At 31.2% G+C, this 15183-nt stretch overlaps 2 protein-coding genes across 2 annotated transcripts; one reads left to right on the plus strand and one right to left on the minus strand.

Annotated features, from left to right (window-relative positions):
* Nucleotides 1–4239: 4239 nt before the first annotated feature.
* LOC129293843 (U-box domain-containing protein 21-like) lies at nucleotides 4240–5970 on the plus strand. Its single transcript, XM_054931955.1, has one exon. It carries the CDS (start codon nucleotides 4450–4452, stop codon nucleotides 5761–5763), a length of 1314 nt encoding a protein of 437 aa, XP_054787930.1. The 5' UTR covers nucleotides 4240–4449; the 3' UTR covers nucleotides 5764–5970.
* Nucleotides 5971–9041: 3071 nt separating this feature from the next.
* LOC129293757 (uncharacterized) lies at nucleotides 9042–11545 on the minus strand. The gene is made up of 4 exons (XM_054931859.1): nucleotides 11300–11545; nucleotides 11033–11115; nucleotides 9604–9659; nucleotides 9042–9386 (listed from the first exon to the last, which is right to left on the minus strand). The coding sequence occupies exons 1-4, from the start codon at nucleotides 11469–11471 to the stop codon at nucleotides 9308–9310; spliced, it is 390 nt and encodes a 129-aa protein (XP_054787834.1). The 5' UTR covers nucleotides 11472–11545; the 3' UTR covers nucleotides 9042–9307.
* Between the last annotated feature and the right edge of the window lie 3638 nt (nucleotides 11546–15183).

Raw genomic sequence — 15183 nt, forward strand, 5'->3', positions numbered from 1 at the left:
ACCTAAAAAGAAAACGCGATAGGTATTTTGTTGTTGTTGTTACTGCAGAGTATGTTTAATGAAAGGCATTAAATTGAAGAGAGCAATCCAACACATGTTATAGGTTAAGAAATGGCCTACGCTATTTAATTCGAATTGAAAATTGTTTTTTATTTTTTATTTTTTATTTTTTTGCCAGCGTAATAGTTTAGGAGAGCTAATCCATCTAACTTGCGGTTTAATTCATTTGTTTTTTTCCTGGGGTCAAATCTTATAACCGCTAGATTTAATAAAATTGACCAACTCAACCAATTTTGAGTTGTGACTTGGATAATTATAAGCCAATGGAACCCACGGTGGTTTGTTATCATGGATAATCTATGGCCCTTACGTGGCTTCATCTCCAACAATCCTGGTTAGTGTTACACAATGAAAAGTCTTATATATATATATATATATATATATATATATATATATATATGTATATATAATATGAGCAGTAGGTTTCGTCAACAGAAGGCACCAGGTAGACCTTTACTAACTGAAATGTTACACAATGAAATACTTCCTCTATTTTTGATACGCAATACTTCCTCTTTATTAGTAAGGATTTATTAATTACATAAATTAAGAAAACCAGTTAAAATTACTTGATGATATTAAGATTTCAAATTTATTTTTAGAAGTTTATCCATAAGAGGAGGCTCTTTAGTTATTTAGAAGATACTAAAGAAAAAAACATTTATAACATGTTTAGTATACATAAAAATATTTCTTACATAAGAAATGGGGAATTTATCAAGAAAGAAAATGAGATACGTACATTTCCCATTTTTTATTTATAGAAAACGCTTTTATGCTTACCAAACATTGCATAAGAAAAAATAATGCTTTAAACAAAAAGTTTTATGTTAAAACAAGGGGCAGCTCCTTGGTAAAATTACAATTTTTTTAAATTTTTTTAAAAAGTGAACATTTTACAACTTTTTCTAAAAAAAAATCATAATGAAAATATGAATATTGCACTAACAAATCTAGTTCTTGAACAAAGTTAGATTTGAAGACTGGGGGCAACCCAACGTTGACTCAGATTTAGAAGCCCAAATATAAAGACAAATCTGCAAGCATATGCTAGGATCAAATTGCTAAATTAATTAATTAATTAATGGTCTCCCAAAATATGGTTATCCATTTATTACTATTTTTTATTAGCAGCTTATAAATCAGTGTCAACAATAAATTTATTCATGTCACCACATTCACCATCCTGCTGCCCACGCAAAGAAGTCAAAAATTGGCTTCGTCTCCTCAATTTTATAATAGATTATCGCTCTCCCTTTGGTTTGTTTTTGTCTAAACGTAACTTTGATTTTTATCCAATATTTTAAAAATTAAACATTTATCCATCCCTTTTTTAAAAAATAAACTGAATCTCCCAGAGCAATTTCTCATTCACTTGTGATTTAGGTGAAATTGGGTCAGTTTGGCCAAATTGAATCCGTGGAATTTTTTTTTAAACACACACACACGTTTTTATAGTTTTTCTTAATTTTAAATTAGATCCCTCTAATTTATTTTACTTTAAATAAACCCATATAATTTGTTATATCAGATATGTTAAATTCTAAACTTTTAAAATTATTAATGCATGATTAAATTTATCAAAACAAAAACATTTTTACATTTTATAGAAAATTTGATTTAATGTAATATTATAAAAAAAATTAAGACAACCTTTGTTGGGTATTTTTAAAAGTTTATATTTTTTGTTTTGGAAAGATAAAATTGTTAGGTGTATTTAATAAAGTTTATTGATATGTAAAATTTTATTTAAAAATATCTTATAATTTGAGATGAAGGCAATAATATAAATTTTGAGTTATAACCAATAAAGATTGGTTTAGTTGATAATAATTATGCCTATAACCTACAAAGTCATGGGTGCAAATCCTATTGTCGAAGACTTTATTAGTGAATAATTTATAAGTATTTTTGTAAATACTATTTGGACCCAGAAGCATGTCCTAACTTGGTGAGCTCCAACTCACATAAACTTTCAATAACAAAAAAAATAAATAAATATTAAGTTACAAAATTTAAGTAATTAATTCTAAAGTTATGTAATATGTTATTAAAAATATAAAAGTCCTCAATTTTTTTAAAATGAAAAATTGAAAGATTTTAACTGAATTAACAAATATAATAGATCAAATTATAAAGGCTTAATTAAAATAAAATAAATATAAAAATTTAATTTAAAATTGAGAGAAACTACATGAGCTTACATACGCGTATGTGTGATTTGGCAGGATTTGAAAGTGTCAATTGTCAAATATCCATACCAGATTGCAAGATACACAACGCGTGATTATTATTTTTTTCACCTTTTGCTTTGGAAATTTCATGTGGCATTATCAGTTATTTCTTGGGAAACTTTTTCAAATGGAAAGGGTCAATGTTTGCTTTGTCAGAATAACAAAAAACAAAGGTTGGCCCAAAAATAGAAGCATAAAAACGAGGAGACTTGAACATGATTCTTTGGAAAGTCTCTATTTAAGGTTGTCATGAAGACTAATGAACTCAGAGAAATATAATATATCAAGAGATCATACCTTTTTATTATTAAAAATTTGATGCCATAAAAAGACTTCTATCAACTTGTTCCTAATCTTTCCGCCAAAAAAATAACTTGATAATACCGCTTAATTAATAACAAAATATTTTCTCCTTTTTTTTTGGGGGGGGAAATGTAAGCTCTTGTCTTTTCTTCAGATATTAACGTAGTTCATATGGAGAATAATAGCTAGGTTCTAAAATTTTAATTTAGTTACAGGTAAATTTAAAATTTTTTACTAAAATATGATTATAAATATAGATTCAGATAATTCAATTGCAAATATGAAAATGCCCTATACAATGAAAATTGCAAATGTAGAGTAAGCTTTATTAATAAACAGAAATTATTTCTTTCGCGATATTGAGAAACCCAATTACATTGTTACATATACAAGAGCTCACAAACCCCCAACCAATGACCTATACAATTTAAATGTCTTATTTATAATTGAGATTTCTATATTTATGACTGTTTAATTTTTTATTTTCAGCTTATCTTTTAGCAAATATTTTTGTGACCTAATTATTATTAAATTAATTATTTTTAGGACCTACGTTTAATCATTTTATCTTAGGTGGTGAAAAAAATTCATTATGTTTTTATTGATAATTAGATTGATGTGTGTGTATATTGATCATTGTCATAACTTAAATTATATATGTTTTTATACATAGCATGAATGATGAATGTGAATGCAAATGATGCTGTCCATAATTTATAAATAGTTTAATTTGTAATAAACTTATATTATATACTCTATCTGTTAAAAAATGTAAGGTATTTTGACAAAATCTCACATCTAATAAAGTAATTATCTACTTTTAAATTAACCCTATTTTTTAATATTTATTTTTATTAAATATCCTATAATAAATATAAAATTATTCATCAATAGGGATATTTTTAAAAAAAGACACTTGAAAGATTAAAAATACCTTATATTTTTTAACATTCAACTCTTTAAAAAATACTTTATATTTTTAAATAAAGAAAATATGTGTTTTATAATAATGGTTTATTTTGAAATTATATCAATATCATGAAATATAAAATCTTATAGAATCCTCTTATTTGCAAATTATGAATGTAATGGTCTTTCTCTCTGTTTTTTTTTTTTTTTGCCCGACATAATGGTCTTTCTCTCTCACACACACACAGCTTTTGCCTTTTTTCTTTCTAGTTTATTTGTATTAGATTTTCTTTAACCTGATCTCTATCTTTATTTAGTATTTTTATATTTTAATATAATTTAAATTTTAAATATTTGAAAATGATTATAATTGTTGACAAAATTTTAAGCTGAAAAATAGTAAAATATGTGGTGTGTACTAACTAAAATATTAGGGTATATATTTATTAGGTGGGTATTCTTTGAACCTGATGCATGTCAGGACCAAATTCACCTAATTTTTTTGTTGATAAAAAAAAAAAAAACGATGAGTGTCCCTAATCCAGGCCACAAGAATGCATGATTATTGATTATGAAGATGGCAACATTAAATATTAATACAAAATAGTAATACCGAGTGTACTTTTCGAGTATTGCTTACCAATTCTTCCTCTGACGCTTTTGAATTTGAATTTCTTTCAAATCTTCAACGGTCAATATTCAAATTCTGTCACCCCCCTAACAAACTCTCTCTCTCTCTCTCCAATCTAATTTGAATGCTTCTCTTGAATTCTTCTTCGCTGCTCTGCTTTGAAATGTACTTGTTGTCCCAGCTGTAACGTTCGCATTTAAATTCATCGGCCACACAACACGAACCAATTCCACCAACTTCAGATTATTGAATCGCACAACTGTTTCCTTCCATTCTCCTCTCTGATTTCTTCTCTTCTTCCAATCTTCAAAAATGGTGTTAGGATGGGGACGAAGAAGCAACAAGACCAGAAAGCCCAAACTGGAGCTTGTTATTCCAAACCATTTCATCTGTCCTGTTTCTCTTGATTTGATTAAAGACCCCGTCACGTTATCAACTGGAATTACCTATGATCGTGAAAGCATCGAACGCTGGTTCGAGCAAGGGAATTTCACGTGCCCTGTCACCAATCAGATTCTCTCCAGCTTTGATCTCGTTCCTAATCACTCGCTTAGGGTTATGATTCAGGATTGGTGCGTTGAGAATCGACGATTTGGGATCGAGAGAATTCCGACTCCCAGAATACCTGTTACTCCAATCCAAGTCGAAGAGATTCTTTTTCAACTCGTGGCCTCGGCGTCGCGTTTGGATCGTTATGGTTTTCTGCAAGGCGTAGATAGAATCAAGGAATGGGGTTCCGAGAGCGAGAGAAACAGGAGGTGTATTGTGGACAATGGTACTCCTAGTGTATTGGCCTCTGCATTTCGTGAATTTGCGAATGATTCTATTGAGGAAAATGTAAGTGTGCTAGAGGAGATTTTGAATGCCCTAAATTGGATGCTTCCACTTCAACTCGAAGCCCAGAAAATTTTGCAATCTTCAGATGCCTTGCGTTGCTTGGTTTGGTTCTTCGGACACCAAGATCTTTCCGGAAAACAGAACGCCATTGTTGCTTTGAGACAGATCCTTTCCTCTGGTGATAAACACACTTTTGAGACTATGGCAGAAATTGAAGGGACCATTGAGCCATTGGTGGAGTTCATTAACAAGAGAATTAACCCAACAATCACAAAAGCTTCGCTAGGGATTGTTTATTACTTGGTTTCATCTTCTTACCCATCAAGTGAGAAGGTGAAGCTTGAATTTATTGAGCTGGGTTTGATCTCTTCACTTCTAGAGATCCTAATTGACGCAGACAAGAGCCTATCTGAGAAGGCTTTAGGTGTTTTTGACTCACTCTGTGACTGTCAAAGAGGAAGAGAAAAGGCCTTCAGTAATGCTCTTACAGTTCCTGTACTGGTGAAGAAGATTTTGAGGATTTCAGCTTTGGCAACAAATTACAGTGTGTCTGCTCTGTGGAAGTTGTGCAGATATGGATCTAAAGATGATGATGAAGATGAAGTAGAAGGAGCTCTGATTGAAGCACTTCAGGTTGGTGCATTTCAGAAGCTGTTGGTGGTGTTGCAGGTTGGTTGTGGTGATGAGACAAAGGAGAAAGCAACAGAGCTTCTGAAATTGTTCAATCCTTATAGGGCTGGCTTGGAATGCATAGACTCAGATTTCAAGAACCTCAAGAGATCATTTTGAAATTCAATTTCTTTTTAGATTTTGATAAAGATAGATTTACGTCCAGCGAGTTAGGAAAAGATAGGGCTAGTGTCATATATAGATTTGAAAAGAATCCATAAATAGAGGTTCAAGAGTACATAGGAGATTCATTTTGTACAGTACAATAAAATTAAGATCGCAGTTACATACAATAGTTTCTGTGTTCTTGGTGATTTTATGCAGCACTACTTGAAAAGTAGAATTTTCGAGAGGTTTGAAGAAAATGTTGAAAGAATTGAAGCTTATGATTAAGATATTCAAACAATGTAAGAGCTATTTGTTTATTAAAACATGATTTAAAGGCGATTTATGCTTCAAAAAGTGATATTTTATTTTGCATTCAAAGGAAGGGAGATATGAGCATGGACCAACTTAAACGTAATAAAAATGGTTTTACTAATTCTAACAATGCATTTGAATTTTGAGTTCTTAAAACGTGAGGGAGTGGAAGGAGGATTGAGAGTGAACCCAATGTCTTTGAGAGTAAGGCATTCCTATTTACTCGAGAACAAAGCAGGGGACTTCAAACAATTTGATTTATGGCTAATAAAAAAAAAACATGATAGTTGTTTAAAAGAAGTGTGGTCGTCGTGATTGGAGGAACTTTTCAAAATAATAGTAAATGCATTCAAAGAGAAGGAAAAATGAATGAACATTATGGGAGGCACGTGAAGGCAATAAAAGTGGATCCCACACTTTTGATGACAGAGAGAGGTTTGTTGCTTCTTTTCATTTTGACGCTTTCCTTCCGCTTTGACCGCTTCTAACCAATTCTGCTCACTGCTCGCTGCTCACCTCTCACCTACTCCGCCATTCTCATTTCTCTCCTTTGTTTTTGCTCCGACGTTCTTCGGGCCCACTTCTTTTTCTCTCCATTTCCCTTCTCTACTTTTCACTACCGTTCGATTAAAACTTTTCAATGATTGATATTTAATATTTGATAAAATTATTATTATAATTTTATCTAAAATATATAAATAAAATATTATAATTTTAAATCGTTTAGATTGAATTTTAATAATTTGAATTTATTTGTATATTTTTATGTAAAATTAAAATAATAATTTTATCAAACATTAAATCATAATTTGAAATTTTGATCTAACAATAATGAGGGGAAGATGAGAGAAATGGAGAGAGAAAAAAACACCCCTCTTCGCATCCTTTTTCATCATCTCTCTCTTCTTTTAAAGTGTTTTTTTTTTTTTTAAATTTTGGTATAAAGAAGTCTCATCTCCACCAAAAAAAAAACCAGTGTCATTATAAGGTATTAGTTTATAGTTTAATAATTGAATTATGATTCAATAGATTATAAATAAATTAATATATTTTAATTAATATATGTTTAAAATGAAAGAAAATATTTATGTATAATATTAAAAATGAATTTTTAAACTTAAAAAATATATCTAAAATAAAAAAAAGGTAATATCCATCAATATCCCATTAAAGAGAATTTTATTAAAGGATCTTGGGTGTGACATAATTTAAATTGAAGTTTGAAAATTTTAAAAATTTCACTCCAGGTTTGAAGGACTGAAATCAATTTTCTTGATTAAATGACTAAAATGTCCTTCAATTATAATTATTATTATTGAAATAACAAGTTAAATTATGACTTTTACAAATAACATTATTATAATAATAAGTCAAATTATAGGTTTTATAAGTAAAATATTATTAGAATAAACATAGCTTCTTATTATTCTCATAATATTATTTGTAAAAATCACAATTTGATTTGTTATTCTAAAATTGTTACTTGTAAAAATTATAATTTGACTTGTTATTACAGCAGTGTTATTTATAAAAACTGCAACTTAGCTTGCTGTTTTATCAATGTTACTTGTAAAACCCATAAATTGGACTTGTTATTTCAGCTTTGTTACTTATAAAACCATTATTTGACTTATTATACTAATAATGTTATTTACAAAAATTGTAACTTGACTTGTTATTTCAGTAATATTAATTATAATTGAAGGATATTTTGGTTATTAAAATAAAAATTTATTTCATTTCAATCCTTTGAGCTTGCAAAATTTCATAATTTATTGGGTCTCAATTAAAATTATGCCATATTTAAGAGCCTTTAATGAAGTTCTCCTACACCCACATGCATGCACACTCTCTATAGATTTTCTTGCATTTTTGTTCATTTTTCTCCATTTATCAATGCTTATTGGGTATAAATATGCATTAGTTTTAATTATAAATATGAATTAAAAATTTTAAAATAAAAAAATTAAAAAATAACAGAACCACTTCAACTAGTTTGCCTACCAATCTTGTCGATTTTTATCAGTTCGAGATCGGTTCAACCTATTTTTTTATTAGTTCTCAGGACAAGTAATTTTTTTGATGTAATTGGACTAGAATTAAGACTGACTTTATGTTCAACTTGCCATTCTAGTTTGGTCCGTTTCTCATAACACAGGAAAAACCAAGACTTGCTTGGTTTGTTAAAACTCTCAGGTTATTGCTCAACATGTTTCAGGTTAAATGCTGGTTCTAAGCAATCTAATCCAAGTCAACCCCAAATAAGTTTTTTAGGTGAGAAGCGGACCGCCGATTTGTACGATTCGATCGGTTAAACCATCCAATCCGACTTAAGTGATTCTCTCTTATTTTGTTTATGGCCAAACTACTCACCTACAACTCGCCAACGCTCATCCATCTTCTTTCTTTGTTGTCTTCTCTTGTATTTTCAAATTTCATGGATGGACCATTCAAATTAATTTTTTATCAATAATATATATATATATATATATCTAAATGCTTTTTTTTTTTTCATTTTAATATGTCAGTAGAGATAAGTCAATTTGAGACCGCGCTGTTAACATAACTTTTAGAACAGAAACCCTTTTTCATTTTGGCAAACTTTTAGAACACAAACTTTTGATTAAATTAGAGTCAACCTGGTGCCAATGGCGTCGGGCGTAAAAATTATTTGAAGTGCAAGGACTCAAACATATCTCATCAGTTTTATTGGATTTATTTTTTACAGCTTTTAAATAATATATAATATAATGATTATTGAAAGGTCAACAACAAAATCAGCTAATTTAGCGTTTGATATTTATCACACAGTATGAACCCTAATACACGAGTCTACTATTTCATGTTGATATGTTAAATCAAACAAGTTTTTACCCAAAAAGAAGTATGTTATTTTAAAAATCTAATGTGTGACATCAAAGATATTATAAACGTATGCTGTGTTCAAACTTCAAAAGACTAAAAAAAGTTCTATAGCATGCACATAATCAGTCTCATAGATGGCATAAGATATAGAATAGAACCATTGAAGTGAGAAGAAAATTATTGTACTCATGAAACAGCACGTTCAGCTAGAAAATGAAGATTAAACTGGAAACATATATGCACATATGAAGTCCAACAAAATCGTAATTTTTGAAGCAAAAAAATGAAACTCAATCACATAATAGAGTATTATCAACAGCATGATTTGGCCTTCAAGTTCAACTAAACCCATCATTACACCATGGGATTTCAATGAAAGCTACTGAGCCTTGTATCTTTTCTCCACTTCCTCCAGACTCTGGATGTCCTTCTGATACTTACAAATACGGTATATAGACCTGACACCACAGTCGTATAAACCCAGAGAGAAATCACAAACCAAGTACAGATAATTAACTTCATTCCATCTAAAAAGTAATGAGGTCTTCAATTCGGATCCTCTCATATATATATATATATATATATATAACAATTGATTACAAAAGGCTATCATAATGATACATGACTGGTAAGAATCCAAATCCAAGCTTCTACTATGGTTGTATTGCTACTTACCAGTAGAGAAGACATGCTGCAACGCACAGTATCACGTTTCTCTGGGCTTTGTAGATCTAAATAACACCAATTTATGATCAATCAGCGAGTCAATAGCATATGGTACTTTTAAAGAAACAAGAATACGAAACGTTTCAGCTTTTCCATAAACTAAAATTGCAGGGTGAGTATTATAGTCATTCAGTCTGATGCCATGTTGGCTCAACTTGAAAACCAAAAGATCAAGAAGTCTCTGAGACTACAAAAATAAACATCAATCCTTAAATATATTATTTCCGAAAAAACAAAAGGCCAATTGAAGTATAATATTGGGTTGAATAATTATAAATAAAACTATATCAGGTAATAAGTTTGCCGTCAATGTACATTATATGCCAGATAATGAGCATCTATTTGCAAGTTCTAGTGCATGAGTTTCTTCTATGCATGTATAAATGTAGTTAGGGATCACAGGAAGGAACAAAAAAGCAGAAATATCAAAGGAACAGCCTCAACCTGATTACCATTCATCATATGCTTTGATAAAAAGTCCAACTTTAGAATCATCCTCTTGTTTACAAAACTATCTGACTGATTATGAGAAAGATAGTCTACTATATTCTTTCTGCATTATGCGCTTTGCTTACAGATGATAAGGCTAATATATTTGCTAAATATGCTTTAGATTGTAGTCGGCAAATGATTTCAGGAAAGTGAAGTCAACAAACAAGAGAAAGTCAACCAACCGGGGCAATGAAAATTGGACATAAAACTTGTCACTTTCTTTCTTTTCTTTTCTTTTTTTTTTTATTTTTATTTTTTGTATTAGCGGTTGATATAAGAGCTTCAAATAAAAAAGGGGAGGAAACTGAGAACATATGCATCTGAAAATGATGAGCAGCATGAGTTGCATTTAAAAGCGCTCTGCAGATATACAGCTCTAGTCTTTTAGAAGAAAGAGAATGTGCAGCCCAAAAAAATTATGGCAAAAGAGAATCTACAAGGCTCGGTGTAATTGGCACTAGTTCAAGGTTCAAGCTTCAAGGGTTTAAACCCCAATGATCACTGCTGAAAGGCAATCAGGAATTTACATACTACATCCACGGTAAGATAGCATCGATCTTAAGATCTTTCATCCCTCAATGGAAAAGACAAGTTGCAAACGAATTAATCCATGGTGGCCGGTACCCAAATCCATACTTAGTTGCTTTGCTTATTTATCTCCATCACCAGCATCGTCCACCAAATCACCATCAATTAACTACGCAAAGAACTATGAACCACCAAACCAAACCACTTTCGGCATGCATGGCTTAAGAAGTGCAATTTATTATGGAGAGAGATGAAAATCACCAGGCAAAAATATAGACAACCCAATCAATTATCTCACCTTCAACTCAAATTTGGAGAAAGGGCGAAAAGAAAATAAATGAATATGAAAGATACATACAGATTTCTCATATCGGTCTCTCTCAGCAGCAGTACAGACCTCCGAAGTACACATCAATCGATGCTCATTCTTCCAGTAGATATCTGTAATTAACCACATATCTTCCTCATTCAGGCGAAATACTTGAGAAAACCCAACCAGAAAAATCCAATTTCCCAAAGTGCAGAAACCGCGTGGAAAACACACACACACACACGAAAACCCTACAACAAGTAAATTGAAATACCCAATCCCCATAATGAAGAAGGAAGATAGAGAAATGAATACCGAGAAGCTGAAAGGCAGAGAAGGGAACAATGAAGAGAGCGGGTTGAAGAATGAGGGAAATTAAATAGACAAAGCGGTTCTTGAGGAATTTGGGTGAGGGAAGAGTGAGCAAAACAGCAATGGCCGCCTCTGCAGCTACCACATAGGTCAGAATCATCCACTGAAGCGCCATCTTCCTTGCTTCCCCAATGGTAGACCAGGTAGTTTAACTCTGTATCACTATTTTAGCGCGATCGACGCGTTTGAAGATAATACAATACTTGTCCCCGAAGTTAGAACAACTTGTGTGAGAGCAAAGTAGGGAAAAATCTAGAACGAAAAATGACCTATAAAGATGCTTAATTAAGAGATCAGCCTCATTGTCGAACAAAGAAAATAGTCACTTCCCGATCGAAAATTTAGTACTAGTAACCTTTTTTTGTTTGTTAATATAGTTATGTTTTATAAATTAATGGGAAATAATTAATTGGGACACAAAATTATTCAAAAAATATCTTATAAATCTGGATAGGAGGAAGTATTTATAAATTTATAAATATAGTTAAAAGTTATGAACAATATATAATTCTATAAATTATAACAGTTGAATATGTTCAACTATTTAATTTCTTCATTTTTATAACTCAGCTTTTGATTTAAACCAAAAAAAAAAAAAAGGTTTCTGTGTACTACATGTTCTTGAAGGTTACTCCTTCTTCCAGTACTACTTTTTTGTGGTTAATACTTAATAGGATAAGAGGAATAATATTTAGAACTCAAATCCAAGGAGGCCAATGTCAGATTGGAGTTTTAACAAATTTATTACTAATGAATATTAATTAACTAGATATTTTGATCTTTGAAATTGAAATTGATCTTCTGTTTTATGTAAAATCTCAATCTTCTTTGTCTCCGTCATTTTATTACTTTCCCCACATTATCCTCGTTAATTTTACCGGTTTTGTCTCCTACATTTAATACCTTCTTTTTTTTTTGGCCAAAACAATTAATACCTTCATTAAAAGAAAAGTATTTTTAAAAAAGTGATAAATATTTTTTATATATTGATGAAAATAACTTAACTTAACCAATTTCTTTAATCTTTATAAATTAGTTAATTAAATCTTATATTCAAGATAAAAGGAGTAGCCATGTTTTTCATAAAATAGAAGCAATTTGTGCTAAATGCTCCCTCTAGTTCACAGCATACTATTACCATTTATCAGTAATATCATATGAGGATGTTTTTTTAATTGAAGACCACGACAAAAAATCATAAAAAAAATCAAATCATATGAGACTTTAATAAGTTTTTACCCTCTACATGTGGATTGCAAAAAAATTTAAAAATCAAAAGCTTCCAATAATATAGGATGAGCAAATTAATTGGTACATTTATTTGTTTTTCTACAAGCATGATCAAAAATGAATGTCTAATTCTACATAACAAGATTTTTACTCTTTTTGATTGTATTATGGAAGAGATGATTTTGGGAGAACTCATTTTGAAAAAGCACAAGGGCCTTTAAAAAGTCAATGTAAACATAAACTTTATAGAACTTGCAATTTCATCAAAATAAAATCAAGGATTTCAAAAAATTTTGTTATAGCACCAAAGATATTTAGAGAAATCCTTTATTTATTCTCTTTTATTGTCACAAGTGATACCTTTATCATTAAAGTTGGATGAATCACTAGTCTCTAGTTTAATCCATCTTACTTCAAATAGACATCATCAGGTTTGTAATTTTTCAAGACCCGAAATTAAAGAATTCATTTTCAATTGAAATTGAAGTCATTGGTAATGTTTTAAATTACTTTTTTAGGAGTAACCTCATAAGAATAGAAATCCTACACTTTGCTTTCCAGATAATCTAACAAGCATAAGTTTCTGCCAAATAATTCTTCTAGTATTCCATTTTCTTGATGCACATCATTCTTTGCGTTTCAAAGCATCCAATTCTGGAAGAGAAGAGAAAATAAAATATTTAACTTTGAATGCTCAAGTAATTTTGTCCTTACTTCCCGTGCTTTGCTACAAACATGTAAGATATGTATAGAGAAATCAAAAGAGTGGCATCAAAGGGACAAATCCTTTGGCAAACTCCAGATCCTTCGTCATAGACAGAATTGGCTTGAAGATGATCCCATGCAACTTTCCGAAGAAAAAAAACTCAATTTTCTCATAGGTAAGCCATTGTAAAATTCTTGAACAAATCTCAGAACGAGTGTTGTTCCCATCACTCTCAATAGCTTTGTAGGTAAATTTAATGAAAAAGTTGCCCTCACTAGAAGGCATCGAGCATAAAATATCATCTTCGAACATAGAAACACGTACCTCTGTTAAGGAATACTGGAGAATTCCTGGGTGATGATTTGTTGTTTGTACTCCACAGCAAGAGAGACAGGATAACTCAATAATTGAAGTATAAAACCACTTACTCTAACCTCAATTCATGTGTGATTCTGTACTCCAGCTTTTGATTAAGAGCGGAGAGGAGGAAGGAGGGGAACGAAGCCTGGTCCGAGAAGCCATCTAGTGAATACACACATGGCTGGATCTTGAACCAGACTGCGTTTCCCCACACCCTCATTCTGTCACCTTCTTTCATCCCACAAAGCTCTGGAAAGTGTAAATTGTCATGAAGCTCCAAAGTCCAAAACTTGTCTCTATTTCAGGTCACCAAATATTGGAGCCTCTCTTGTCTTCAAGACTTTCCAACATTGAGTTCTCCATTGCTTGCGAACCGGGTTATCACATCCTATCATCTACTCTATCTCTTTCAACCCTCCCATCATATCTACAACATTATTTTTGTTTCTATTTCTCTTCATTCTTTAACATAATAGATCTTAATAATTTCTTTTACTTCCTCGTAACACATCATTTGCTCTTTTTTTAATAGATAAGGCCATGGTCAAAGTGACGTGATCACAAATGGATTAATAAGTATCCAAATAAAGAAAAGGCCCACCCATTGGGCGGTTCATTAAAAATTTTGGCATCAAAACTATTGTTGTCTGCTTGATGTGCAAGTCAGTCCATGCATTGATTAACTTTTTTGAAAGTATGATCAGCAGAAACTTTCCAATTGCATATGAATAGATCTCTTATCCTTTTGATGGTATCGATCATAGATTGTTTCTGGTCACAATTGCTCTGTATGAGTTAAATTGCTTCTTAGAATTACAACGAACATTGACATATAATATTTCCTTCCCAGCAGAGATTTAGACCCTCCACGTTACCCAAAAATTCTGTAGCTATAATTGGATGATAGGCTAGAAATTTCGTGAATATCTTTTTTCCCCCCTTTTAATTTCCTGATCCCAACTGACACCCACAAATAGCAAATTTATTTGAATCTGAAGAACCGAGTCTAATCCATCCAAGGTTAGGTGGTACCCATTTAGGGTAGGTATCTCCTCTTGCCCAGTAAAAAGACAGCTCATCCAAGATTCCAGACTGAAGTCATTTAATATGCTTGAGTGATAGGAAAGGCAATGGTGTTCCTTCATTTGAGTATAAATATCTGCACCTATCATTTGTTCTTTCTTAAAGTTCTCGTACTGTTCATTTCACTTGACGAACTTGCTTAAAAATTTAAAACCAAGTTTAGTGCGCGCGGCCTGCTGTTTTTTTTTTTTTGGTAACAAGAGGGAGGAGCATTCAAAAAAGTACTCATGTGTACTGTTTTGTTGAAACATTAATGATATTACTGAATTTTCAGAGCTTGGTCTTGACTCATCTGTCAATTTTCCCTCCCTTTGATACAAGAAAGGAGCAAAAAATAATAATAATAATAAAATAAAGTAAAAGGGAAACCTCCGATGGTGGAGTACCAGCTCTTCTAGGTACGATCGGAGGCTGGAATGAATAAAACGCGCAAATTTTAAGCAGATAA

This window comes from Prosopis cineraria, unplaced genomic scaffold, assembly GCF_029017545.1.
Source record: "Prosopis cineraria cultivar Desert tree isolate PC_DT_omini unplaced genomic scaffold, ASM2901754v1 PC14, whole genome shotgun sequence".
NCBI lineage: Eukaryota > Viridiplantae > Streptophyta > Magnoliopsida > Fabales > Fabaceae > Prosopis > Prosopis cineraria.